Source organism: Somniosus microcephalus, chromosome 11 (assembly GCF_052327205.1).
Source record: "Somniosus microcephalus isolate GS21.2 chromosome 11, FLI_Smic_1.0, whole genome shotgun sequence".
Lineage (NCBI taxonomy): Eukaryota > Metazoa > Chordata > Chondrichthyes > Squaliformes > Somniosidae > Somniosus > Somniosus microcephalus.
Window position 1 is genome coordinate 102,914,538 of NC_140997.1, and position 13,204 is coordinate 102,927,741.

Here is a 13,204-nt window from a genome sequence, read left to right on the forward strand (position 1 = left end):
CAACGCGCAGGTTGATAGACTGCAGACCCTCCACACTGCAGACCCTCCACAATGACCTCTGCCACCCGGGGGTCACCAGGTTCTTCCATTTCATCAAATCCCGTAACCTGCCCTACTCCATCGAGGAGGTCAGGACCATGACCAGGAACTGCCAAATCTGTGCCGAGTGCAAACCGCATTTTTATAGGCCAGACAGAGCAAGCCTGATCAAGGCCACTCGCCCCTTCGAGCGCCTGAGCGTCGATTTTAAAGGGCCCCTCCCCTCCTCTGACCGCAACGTGTACTTCCTCAACATAATTGATGAGTACTCCCGTTTCCCGTTTGCCATCCCTTGCCCAGACATGACCAGTACCACGGTCATTAAAGGTCTGAATGACCTTTTCGCCCTTTTCAGCTTCCCTAGCTATATCCATAGCGACCGGGGCTCATCCTTTATGAGCGACGAACTCTGTCAGTACCTGCTCACGAGAGGTATTGCTACAAGCAGAAACACCAGCTACAACCCCCGGGGGAACGGCCAGGTGGAAAGAGAGAACGCGACGGTTTGGAAGGCCGTCCTCTTAAACTTAAAATCTAAGGGCCTTCCGACCTCTCGCTGGCAGGAGGTCCTCCCTGCGGCGCTCCACTCCATTCGGTCACTGCTTTGTACGGCCACCAACGCCACCCCCCATGAAAAAATGTTCACTTTCCCCAGGAAGTCCACATCGGGGACCTCGCTACCGACATGGCTGACGTCTCCAGGACCCGTCCTACTGCGGAAGCACGTGAGGTCCCATAAAACGGACCCCCTGGTCAAGAGGGTGAGCCTCTTCCACGCCAACCCCCAGTATGCTTACGTGGCGTACCCGGACGGGCGGGAGGACACAGTCTCCATACGAGACCTCGCACCTTCGGGTGCCCCTGAAACACTACCATTGCCATCCACCACTACCCACAACCCAACCCCGGTTGACGGCATGCCGCAGCCCCAGGACCCGTCATTGACCACCCAACCACTCAATGAGACGCCAGATTCAACGTTGGATGCTGCACCATCACCGCCGCCACCACGACGGTCAGGACGGCATACAAGGCCACCCGATAGACTTACTTACACGAACCTTTAGTACACTTCACCCCGCCGGACTCAATTTTAAACAAGAAGTTGTTCACCGTTGTTGTTGTTGTTGCACACTGTTGTATCTATGCATGCCTCAGCTGGCCCCGCCCCTGGCTCCACCCACATGCCCAGGTATAAAGGTGGCTGCTCTGCAGCCCCCTGCCTTCTTGGAAACCAGTCAACCACGAGAGGCATGCTCTGTTCTTTGTTAATAAAAGCCTTTTAGTTACTCGCCTAACTCTCCGTCTTTTATGATTAATTGATAGCGCGTCACTGGGTTGTCTGAAACTACATAATGTAATCAAAATGGAGGATCACCAGACTATCTGGGTCACGCTCAAGATAGACGGAGTCCAAGTGAAAATGGAATTGGACACAGGATCAGCCCTAACAGTCATAAACCGAAGGGACTACAAGCGGCTATTCTCACATATACCCTTGAAAGCTACAGAGATTGTCTTGAAGACGTACACGGGGCAAAAAGTCTACCCCAAAGGAAAAATAAGGGTGAACGTGAGATACAAAGGCCAGGAAATACCAAAAATTGACCTATATGTATTGCCAGATGGAGGGCCACCACTACTAGGACGTGAATGGATCCGGAAGATACAATTAGATTGGCATTCCATACAGGCACCGAAGGTGAGGCCAAAAAGGATGGCGACGTCACACCTGGACGACTGTCAAAAATGCTAACTGATGCACAAGAAGTGTTCCAGGAGGGACTCGGAACACTAAAAGGCATAACAGCGATGATTAAAATAGAGGAAAATGCAAGCCCAAAGTTTTTTAAGGCCAGACGCGATCCGACAAGCCGTCGAAGCAGAGCTGGAAGGTTTGGAACGTTCAGGAGTACTGTCCAAAGTGGACTGTAGCGAGTGGGCTACACCCATCGTTCCTGTAATGAAGAGGTCGTTGAGTAATACGCCTGGGGAACCAAAGAAGGTCCGCATCTCTGGGGATTTTAAGGTGACAGTGAACCCAGTCCTTCACACGTACAATATCTGCTTCCACGGATTGAAGATATTTTCGCCTCGCTATCTGGAGGTAAACGCTTCACTAAGATTGATCTGGCCCAGGCGTACCTGCAAATGGAGGTAGAAGAAGCCTCGAAACAATACCTCACGATCAACACTCATAAAGGTCTCTACCAATACAACCGGCTGGTGTTCGGGGTAGCATCGGCTCCGGCTATTTGGCAAAGGGCAATGGATCAAGCCCTACAAGGGATTTCAGGGACCCAGTGTTATTTGGACGACATCCTGGTCATGGGCGAAAATGACAGTGATCACCTCGCCAACCTGGAGAAGGTGCTCACTAGATTAAAGGAATATGGGCTATGAGCTAATCGCCACAAGTGCGAGTTTTTCCAGAAGCAGATCTCGTATTGTGGCCACGTTATTGATAAAGAGGGGTTACATAAGTCCCCTGAAAAGATTGAGGCAGTAGTCAAGGCTCCAGCACCGGAAAATGTGTCACAACTGAGGTCGTTCCTCCGGCTGGTGAACTACTACCATAAGTTCTTACCAAATTTGTCTACAGTGTTACACCCACTGAACACCCTACTGCAACAGGGGGTACCATGGAAGTGGAATGACGAATGTAAACGAGCTTTCCAGAAGTGCAAAGAATTGATCACATCAAAAGAGGTGTTGGCCCATTTCAACCCAGCACTACCAATTTGGTTGGCGTGTGATGCATCACCCTATGGTATTGGAGCGGTGCTGTCGCACAAATTCCCAGACGGGTTGGAGAGGCCAGTAGCCTTTGCGTCTCGGTCACTAACCTCAGCCGAGCGCAACTACGCCCAGATTGACAGGGAGGCCCTCAGCCTAGTATGGGGAGTAAAAAAATTCAACCACTATCTGCATGGGCAGAAGTTCACCTTGCTGACTGACCACCAACCACTTGTCTCCATCTTTAATCCAAAGAAGGGCGTTCCGGTGATGAATGCACAACGGCTACAAAGATGGTCCCTTTTTCTAGGGGCGAACCAATATGAAATAGAGTATAAGGGCACGAAACAGCATGGAAACGTTGATCGGCTATCACGCCTGCCACTGCCTACTGTGGAGGAAGCACCAGCAGTGGACCCTATCGAAATATTTTATTTAGTCGATAATTGAACGCTTGCCAGTAACTAACACGGATATAGAGAAGGAGACCCGAAATGATCCGACACTGTCTCGGGTATATGATTTGACGGTGAAGGGATGGCCAACACATGGCGACTCACTGTTGCCAGCATTCTCATCCAGAAGAGAACAGCTGTCAGTAAGCCAGGGGACCTTGATGTGTGGATCCCGAGTGGTAATTCCACCCAAGTTAAGGGAGAGAATGCTCAATGAGCTTCACGAAGGCCATCTGGGAGGGGTGAAAATGAAAAGCCTTGCTAGGGCTTATGTGTGGTGGCCGGGGATCGATCAACAAATCGAGGACCTAACAAAGAGCTGCTCAGGATGCCAGAAGGTCCAAAATGCAACACCACATGCCCCTCTACACCCATGTGAGTGGCCCTCCTCTCCATGGCAACAGGTGCATATTGATTTTGCTGGTCCATTCATGACTCAATGTTCTTAATAGCAGTGGATGCGCACTCGAAATGGCCTGAGGTGATCAAAATGTCCTCCACCACTACAGAGAAAACGATTGCAGTCGTACGGACCATATTTGCCAGGAACGGCTTGCCAGAGCAGATTTGCTCTGATAACGGACCACAGTTTGTGTCCGAAGAGTTTCGGAAATTTATGAGAAGGAATGGGGTAAGGCATTACACATCCGCCCCGTAGCATCCAGCCACAAATGGATTGGCTGAGAGGTTCGTACAAACCTTTAAAAAGGCAATAAGGGCCATGTGCGATGATGACATTCCACTACAGCATAAGGTGGACAATTTCCTGTTAGCCTACAGAAATGCGACACATGCAGTTACCAACCAGACCCCGGCCATGATGTTCTTTAACCGAAGGTTGAGATCTCGTCTGGATTTGCTCAGACCAAATGTTCGAAGAAATGTTGAGGATAAGCAATTCCAGCACATCAATGAGAAGCCGACAAGGAGCTTCAATGTAGGACAACCAGTCTTGGCCTGCGACTACCGAACAGAGAAATGGCAACCCGGAACGATATGCACGCGGCAGGGGCCACTAATGTACACAGTGGATGTCGGGGAGAACATTGTGAGACGCCACGTCGACCAGATCCTAGCGTCACAGGAACGAGTTAACCCCATGTCTCGCGTACCTGGGGATGAACCCAACATCTACCCCAGAAACAGTAGCAGTGGAAACTGATGAACTAACCGACGAAAGGGGGCCAGAATCGCCTCCGCACCAAGAGCAAGACACTCAGGAAAGGCGCTATCCAGAAAGGATCAGGAAGCCGCCCCAAAGACTGAATCTATAAATGGACTATTTCAGTTAAATGTGCATGTTAAAGTGTTAACTGTTATTTGAATGTTATGGGTACTGTTAATCTAAAAGGGGAGGAATTGTAGTGTATGTACCTTTAAGAGAGAACTACTTTTACAGCTCCTGTATACTGTAGTACCGGCAGTGACCACACCTGTATATAAGCCTTGAGCAGGCATCTGTACTGTTAGTCTTTAGACTACCCTCCTCCAGTAAACACCTGTTGATTGTTAATCTACAGCCTCCGTCTAGTTATTGAAGAACACCATGCCTTAAGATTTACGGATTCAACAGTGCTTTAGAAAGCTAGTGCTACATTTTGTTTTTAAGATAAAAGAACGTGAACGGGACGGTATGGACTGGGATAACCTAGACACTGCTGTCCGGGATCATACTGAACCATACAGAACATGAAGGTCCGCGACTCAATCTCTAGTCTGTGCAAAATTACCCGATCTCCGCTGGGGTAACGGTTATAGAACTGGCTACAAGGTGGGGGGTGCCGGGGGTGGGGGGGGGGGGGGGAAGAAGGGAAACGGCCAGGGCTCTTGCTCCTGATCGCTATCCAGTGACTTTAGCTGGAAGGGCTCACGTGTGCATGTCGGGTGAGGACAGGATTAGGCTTGGCTGTGATGCTCCCTGGCGGTCAAATAGCCTGCCAATACTCACTATCTGGACTCGCACATGAAGACTGGCTATCGGAGGGCTGCCAGCATCCATAGAGCCAGACCCCAGGTTGAGTCAGTGCCTTCAGGAGAGGAGGGGAGAAAAGAAAATGAAAGAAATGCTAACGTCCCATTCACGTTTTTTTTATCTTAAAAACAAAATGTAGCACTAGCTTTCTAAAGCACAATTAGATGTTTATATGTTCACACTGCTGAATATATCATGGGTTATCCTAGAAATTTGTAGCGTGATGATTTAGTTGATTTATCCATGAGAAACATGTCAAAACAGCTAGTTATTGATCTTTGTGTTATTAAGATAAACTTAATCCTGTTCTAGTGTTGTAATGATAGATTCCAAGCCCTGCATTTAAACCTGTGGCATTTTCAAAAGAACATGTTTTAAAACAAATGCATTTGCTTCTGTAGCTGGTGTAACTGCTGTTTTTGTACACCCTCCTGAAGAACCATTTTAAAGTAGCAATTGGTGAATGGTAAACACCAACAGAGAGTTATATTTCTAAAAGTACCTGTTTTTTAATGTTCTAAAATCAAGCAATCTGTTCCACGTGCTGAATTAACAATGTTTGCTGAGAAAGACCATGATTGTATGTAGGCTAATGGATACTCGGATGGGAATACAACCACAGTGAGAACAAAGCTCGAGTGCCTTATCAGTGTCATTTGAATCCAATCTCAAGATACACTACGGCCTATGACACACCGAACTTTGCTTTCCCTTCTTCCCAGTTTTAAATGGTTTTATTTTGTCCATGCACCTTAATTCTCCTGCAGTATATACATGATGAGTGGGCAGTCTGTTTTCAGTGCTCTGCCAACCCTCCTCATAAACTGACTGCTAGGATGTGCTGAGATGACTTACTCTCTGACCAGCACCTCCCCCGCTACTCAAGAGACTCACCATGTGAGGATTCACAGGCAATACCGTGTGCCCAGGCACTCGGTAACATACATGTTGCACTTACAGCACCCCAACACTATTCCTTAACATCAAATGCTGATTCAATGATTCCGCACTCCCAGGTGGGAAACTGCACTTGCAGGGACCGAAGATCAGAAATAGGGCAATATCACTGTGTTCCTGATTCTCTGACGCCTCTCTCTCTGCGAGCAGAACTCCACACTGGTGGCGGAAGATTTCAGAATCACCCCTATAATCTATAAATAATGCGAACATTTATTGGTTGAAGCAATTTTGAATTGCATACAAGCAAAGTAAGGAAGCAGTATGTTTGCACATTAAATTAAATTGAATACACAACATGACTTCAATTCAAGCATTATGAACTTTTAAAGTTTGATATGCTTGTACTACAAAGTGTATTCTGCCTCGTCAGCATTGCATTTTTGTATGTTTCACCAGTGTCACTTAAGATCATAAGATTTGTAAATGGAGATCCAAAGGAATCCCTGCAGCCAATTTTTCTGCATTTATTGACTTTCGAGCACATTGTTTCTGTTGTATAGCCCTAACCTATTTTCTGTAATAACAGTACTGTTTCCCTTGGGGAAGAGGACTGGGGCAAATTCAGTGAAGAGCACTCCTGAAGAGGAGCCTCGCCCGTTGTTAGCGTGCGTTGGGAGAGTCAGAGCGGTAGCATTATAACCCTGTCTCCAACTCCTGCTCCTGTCTGGTGAAGCTCTGCTCCGGATGTGCAGCCTTGATGAATTTTCCCCACTGTTTTTTGGGAGGTTAGGGGTGGTGGGGGGTGGGTCACAAGGAACGTGTCAATATTTTCATGGGATCCTACACACAGGAAAAAAAGTTTGAATAGCACTGCGTTGTATGCAAGTTACAGAAAGCTTGCAAATGCTACCCTGATGGTTCAATTGGTAGGTTCACTGCTTCATGTGGAACTGGGCTAAAGGAAGAGGATAGCAAAATCAGCCAGGTTCCAGATAGCTTCACTGTTAATGTTGCTGCCATCATCATTCACACATCATCCAGACTCATCTTTTGTTTCTTTTCTTGTCCCATTACCTCTCCTTTTGCCTTGCATCATCCTCCCTTTTGTCAGTCAATCTCTCCTGCCTTCCATCCCATCAAAGACCTTCCCTTTGTTCTTTCCTCCCCTCCTTCCTGCTCCTGCTTAAAAATCTCTCCTCCCTAACCTTTTCCAGTTCTGACAAAGGGTTCGACCAGAAACATTGACTCTGGTTCTCTCTCCTCGATGCTGCCTGACCTGCTGAGTGTTTCCAGCACTCTGTTGTTGTTCCCAGATAGCCTCTGTTTGCTATCCAGAGAGCCTGCTACAGAGCGTCTGCTATCCAGAGAGCCTGCTATAGAGAGCGCCTGCTACAGAGCGCCTGCTGCAGGGAGCCTGCTACAGGGAGCCTGCTACAGAGCGCCTGCTACAGAGAGCCTGCTACAGGGCGCCTGCTACAGGGCGCCTGCTACAGGGCGCCTGCTACAGGGCGCCTGCTATCCAGAGAGCCTGCTATAGAGAGCGCCTGCTACAGGGAGCCTGCTACAGGGAGCCTGCTACAGAGCGCCTGCTACAGAGCGCCTGCTACAGAGCGTCTGCTACAGGGCGTCTGCTACAGGGCGTCTGCTACAGGGCGTCTGCTACAGGGCGTCTGCTACAGGGCGCCTGCTACAGAGAGCCTGCTACAGAGAGCCTGCTACAGAGAGCCTGCTACAGAGCGTATGTCATGTGGACCTCAGGTGAGACAGGACCAGCCTGACATGTGGTGCCCCCCATGGTAGAACGCCTGCCCACAATCACTATCTCGGCTCACACATGAGGAATGGGCATGTGGAGATTTTATGGAGGGTGGGTGGAACCATACCAAGAGGGGAGAGAATTGGAAAGACAAAGAAAACCCCCTCGTTGTGCATTTCTTTTGTCACAGTTTTTTTCTTATGTTGGTTCTATTGAAATGACACATAGTATATCCCAGGGCAGCAACATCGAGGAGTTCAGATAACAGCATAAACAGCAAGAGAAAATTGAACACTTTGTCAATATTAAGTCAACCGCAAGGTGTGCAATGTCCTTGAGCCAAACTGCAGCTGGAGCTGTTCCAGATAGCATTTACAGGTGGAGTTTGAGCAGAGCAGCTTCCATTTTCTGTGTGGTTTCGGGGGGTGGGGGGAGAACAGCAACAGATAGCTAGTTTGTACTGTAGAAAATATAGGGACAGAGTGATCTCCTGGACGAGTTTCGATCGCCTAGATGGGTCGGAGAGGAATTTCCCAGATTTTTTCTCCCAAATTGGCCATTGTTTTTTTTAAATCTGGTTTTTCGCCTCTCCCGGGAGATCACATGGGTTCGGGTGGGATGGAGAGTGATAGTAGATTTGAGGTTAGGATCAGATCAGCCATGATCTTATTGAATGGTGGAGCAGGCTCGAGGGGCCGATTGGCCTACTCCTGCTCCTATTTCTTATGTTCTTATGTAACAGTCATACCTCATGACTTGAACTACAGTGACAAGACAACTCAATTTTATTCCATTGCTTCATGCAAAAGAATAGTGCATCCAATATATACCAGACAAATCTGACCTAAAACTCCCAACTAAGGGAACATGAGCTATGAACCTGTGTTATTTTAAAAATTAAGCAAAGCCCCATACCACAGTGAAATCACCCAACCAAAATGACATCTGATCTAATTTGCGACTGATTCCTAAACAAAATCAGAATCATATTACCACTGTGCGATTCTGCAATGCTAAAGTAAATTGCCTGATGCAAAACAATAATGATGAATAGTTCACTGATTGTAACCACTTCCATATTCACATTGTTGATAATCCTGGTACGTCACTGTAGTAAGAAACTGCTGGTATATCAACATAGGGTACCACTGTGTCAGAAAACAAAGTTATACTTAGAGGATCTGTTACAAATAAAATGGTAAAACTAAACTTACCAATACTTCGCTTTCTCCTTATAGGTGCCGAGCGCTTTGTGTACTCATGTTTTATTGCATTAATACTGTGAGACCTTAAATTAGATTCTGAATGATCATCATCGCCTGTGGTATAAGCAAAAACAGAACATATTGGAACAGTCATATCATTTGATGTATAAGCACAATATATTAATGATAAATGCACATATTTTAATACTTGATGTTGACCATCATCACTCCTGCAATGGGAAACCTCAGAATATGATTCATATCTCACAGGTGATCCAATCTCAATTCACAAGCAAGGCACAACAGTCAGCATGCTAGTCAACTACAAGGAGCATCACAGCCAAGCCCAATCCTACCCTCATCTGATGTCCAGACATGCACACTTGCAACGAGCAGCCCAGGAATTCAGAGGACAATTACAGTGCTCCTATCCTTGCCCTGGCTGAGATAAGCGAACTCAGCATAGACCAAAGATGGAACCCGAGACATACCTGGCCAGCTTGTCTCAGTACTACACCAGGCTATCATGGGAGCTACAAGAAGAAAATGTAAAATGCACACAACCATGTAATACTGACAAATGCACAAAGAAAAGCACAAATATTCACAAACTGTGAATTTGTGCTAATGCATATGTGAATTACCACAGAATAGAAGTTTAACGCTACTATTCATGCCAGTACAGTAAATAGATAAGTAAGTCATGGACACCACACTGTATGGTGTCTTGACTCAGGAAATGAAAGTCGATGGTCTACTCTCAACTGCATGTTGTCTTTTATTTATCAACAGCATTCAATCAGTTATTTTCTCCGCACTTTGTGGCTTTTTAAAATGATTTTCTCCCCTCACCTGAAGGTATTGACTCCCTAACAGTTCCACACCCAGCTGCACATGGGTAAGTGGCCCAAGTGCATGCATGAGTCTTGGCAGTGTGCTGGAGAGGGAGAAGGCATCAAAGGTGATCCCTACATCTACACACACGCTTCCAGAAGGAGTCACTGGATAATAATCAAGTGGGAACTTTGGCTTATTTCTCCCTTCATTAACACAGGGATGCTGCAGCCAGTCCTGGTGCCCTGAACCACGACCAGTTAACTCAGCACAAACCAGGGAACAAACCTAGCAACCCCCATGTCGTCACCTCGAAAGGTTTGTGGGAGCTTGTTTTATGACTTCTCCATTCAGTGAGTGCTGTGTTGCTCATAGTGAACTATAGGATTACATCAGAGGTGAACAACACCTCAAAAAAGAAATGCCTTTTACTGCAACTGAATAGGCAATATAATCTATTACCATTATTACAATGTTTGGAATGAAATTCAAAATATTAATTTTCTGGAACTTTCATATATGATATATTCTATTTATGACTTTCTATTAAGATGCAATGCACTTCATTCCATGTCTAATATACCAAAGGTTAGATATTTCTCTTTAGGATTTGGGCGTAAAGTATCACAAGGCTGAAGTGAGCAGCAGAAAAATCGGACAGGCTGCTATGGGCATGCGATCCTACCCAAAGTTTGCTCTATGCATGACACTCCTGCAATGCTTTCTGGCCAAACACTAAATCTAAATACAGTTTTGGGGCTTCCCTTTAAGGTTTAGTCGGTGTAAATACCACGTAATGTGGCATGGAGCCACAGAAATTAGAAGGTCCCAATTTCAATTGCTGGTGGTTGCGGGGATATTGATCTGAGCTGAAACAGCAGGAGTGATGCCACAACTCATTTCAGTGACCCTGTGCTGGGGCAGGAAAATCCCGCTCCTGGTGGTTATCCATATCTGGAAAGGCCAGGTGTGTGGATATCGGTATGGGCAGAAACAGGCTTAGCTGTAATACAGATTCACTGTCTATGTGTTCCATTGGGATGAAGTACTGGAGGGTGTCAGACACCTGTAGAACCAGAGCCCAGCGAGGGAACAGCAAGAAGAGAATAAAGGGAAAGGGGTGTTCACGTCTGTGTTGTCCTTAAATGATGTTATGTGACATAGAACTTCAATAAATTATGCTAATTTATATAAAATTTTACAGCATTTTATGCAATTCATCTGTTCTCGACACATTTCGCTTTCAGAAAGCACTAGTCTTTGTCAGAGAAAGAGTACACAAAGATCTGTGCTGAAGAAGATTTAAAATGACATTACAATGTACCACTGGAATTTAAACCATGGGTAATCTTCAACCAGTGGTCATGACTGAGAATGAACGGTAACACGAGCTTACCCAACGGGCCATTAGACCAACTTTCCAGCAGACTATCTCGAGTTTCATAGCCAGCAAAACATATGGCACCTCTGTCAATACCCCACAACTTGTGAACGGTTAGCTTGGGGATGCTGTGCTACATTGGCCCAGAAATTCCAGAACGGGGCTTGCAGCGCGTGCAAGCCCCGTATTTACACTTACCCCGCGCTACTGCCGATCAGCTCCAGGGACGCCTGGAATTGGTGTTTCCAGAAGAATAATCCCGGGCAGCGTATGACGTCACGCCGCCCAGGAGTGCAGCCAGCGCGGACCCAGGAGCGTGCAGTGCAAGTGAGACACGCTCCTTGAGGTCTCAGTTTCACTGGACACGCCCCCAATGTTTCTGTCAAGCTGCTAACCATTTTTACATGCAAAGCAGCAGTTTAAATAGGTTTTTGGAAGTTTTTTGAAGATTTTGGTAACTTTCATAAACTTTTTTAAATGTTTACATTATTTTGAGTAATCTGAAGTAGTTTTAAAGAGAATTAAAGCAATTTAAAGACTTTTAAAAGCCCTAAAAGAATTTTTTAAATTCCATTTATTTATTTAGCAATGTCGTCGTCATACGTGTCTTCACACTGTTCCCTTTGGGGAACTGTATGAAGTGGTGGAAGGATTTATGGCCATGATTAACGCTCATTCCGTGACCGTAACCATCTTTGAACCAGCCATTAGGGCGGTTAGTCCTATGGCGGGAGGGTTTTACGGGCTCCCACAAGCTATACAAGGAGGGGGGGGCCACCCACACCCACGGACGCAAATATCCCACTGGATGTCAACCCAGAATTTAGGGCCGGAGCTCCGACTCCACTTGCCGGGACTGTCTGGAGCGGGGTTCGAAACCCTACCCTGATCTGGCCCAGCGGCGGGGATCCTACCACTATGACAAAGGCCCAATCCAATTAGTAACGTGAAATGGCAGCATAGGGCTCCAGTCACGGGGAGGGAAAAGGCGCAGGAAACGTATGGGTGTCACCTTTTGTGCGGAGTGGGCCTTTTGCGTAGCAGTAAGCATCCCCGCCGCTGGGCCAGAAGGAGTAGGGTTTTGAACCCCACTCCAGACAGTCCCGGCAAGTGGAGTCGGAGCTCCAACTTTAAATTCTGGGTGGACATCCAGCGGGATGCTTGCGTCCGTGGGTGTTGGTGGCCCCCACCCCCCTCAGATGGGTTGTGGGAGCCCGTAAAACCCGCCCGCCATAGGACTAACCACCCTAATGGCTGGTTCAAAGATGGTTACGGTCACGGAATGAGCGTTAATCACGGCCATAAATCCTTCCACCACTTCATACAGTTCCCCAAAGGGAACAGTGTGAGGATACGTACGATGATGACCTCTTGCGCAATGCACCTCCTTGGACCCTCAGTCGCAGATGCGAGGGGGCAAGTTGTGCAATTGTTAAATTTTTTATTTTATTGACATGTAAAATGTTGGCCCAGTAATTCCCTTCCAAATGCGCTAGTACGGTCGGGGTACTTACGCATCTGGCCGGATGAAATGCCGGTTTTCAGCATGCACAGTGCATGTGGGGAAAACCGGCATTTCCTGTCCTCTGAACGAAGGGGTTCAGAGGCAGAACGCGTGCGACTGTACAGGCAGCGCGTGCGCAGTATAATTCGCCGCTTTCATTAATGCTTTCAGTGAGGTCCAGTCATTACAACTTACACATGAAAAAAGCATGGGTACAGTTGCTCCAGAGGCTGCGGAGGAAGGTATTTCTTATCAAGGAGCTTCTGAAAGTATGTATGTCTGTATATATTCCTTTGCGTGTTATGTATATATTCCTTTACTTATGTGTATGAATGTATTATTTAATTATGACTTTCAGAGAAAGTAACTTATTGGAAAATCATAATTAAAAATATACATTCATACACATTAGTAAAGGAATA

The 13,204-nt window shown here is 46.7% G+C and overlaps 1 protein-coding gene across 3 annotated transcripts in view; it reads right to left on the reverse strand.

Moving 5' to 3' along the window:
- Positions 1-13,204, reverse strand: part of LOC147110805 (platelet-derived growth factor subunit A-like) — an 86,201-nt gene that overhangs the window by 34,850 nt on the left and 38,147 nt on the right. For 2 of the 3 annotated variants that reach the window (XM_086001139.1, XM_086001138.1), the window contains exon 3: positions 9,073-9,177. The exons of the other annotated variant lie outside the window; for it this stretch is intronic. In XM_086001139.1, the coding sequence (XP_085857265.1) occupies positions 9,073-9,177 (105 nt within the window). The remainder of the gene's footprint in view (positions 1-9,072; positions 9,178-13,204) is intronic. 3 annotated transcript variants of the gene reach the window in all.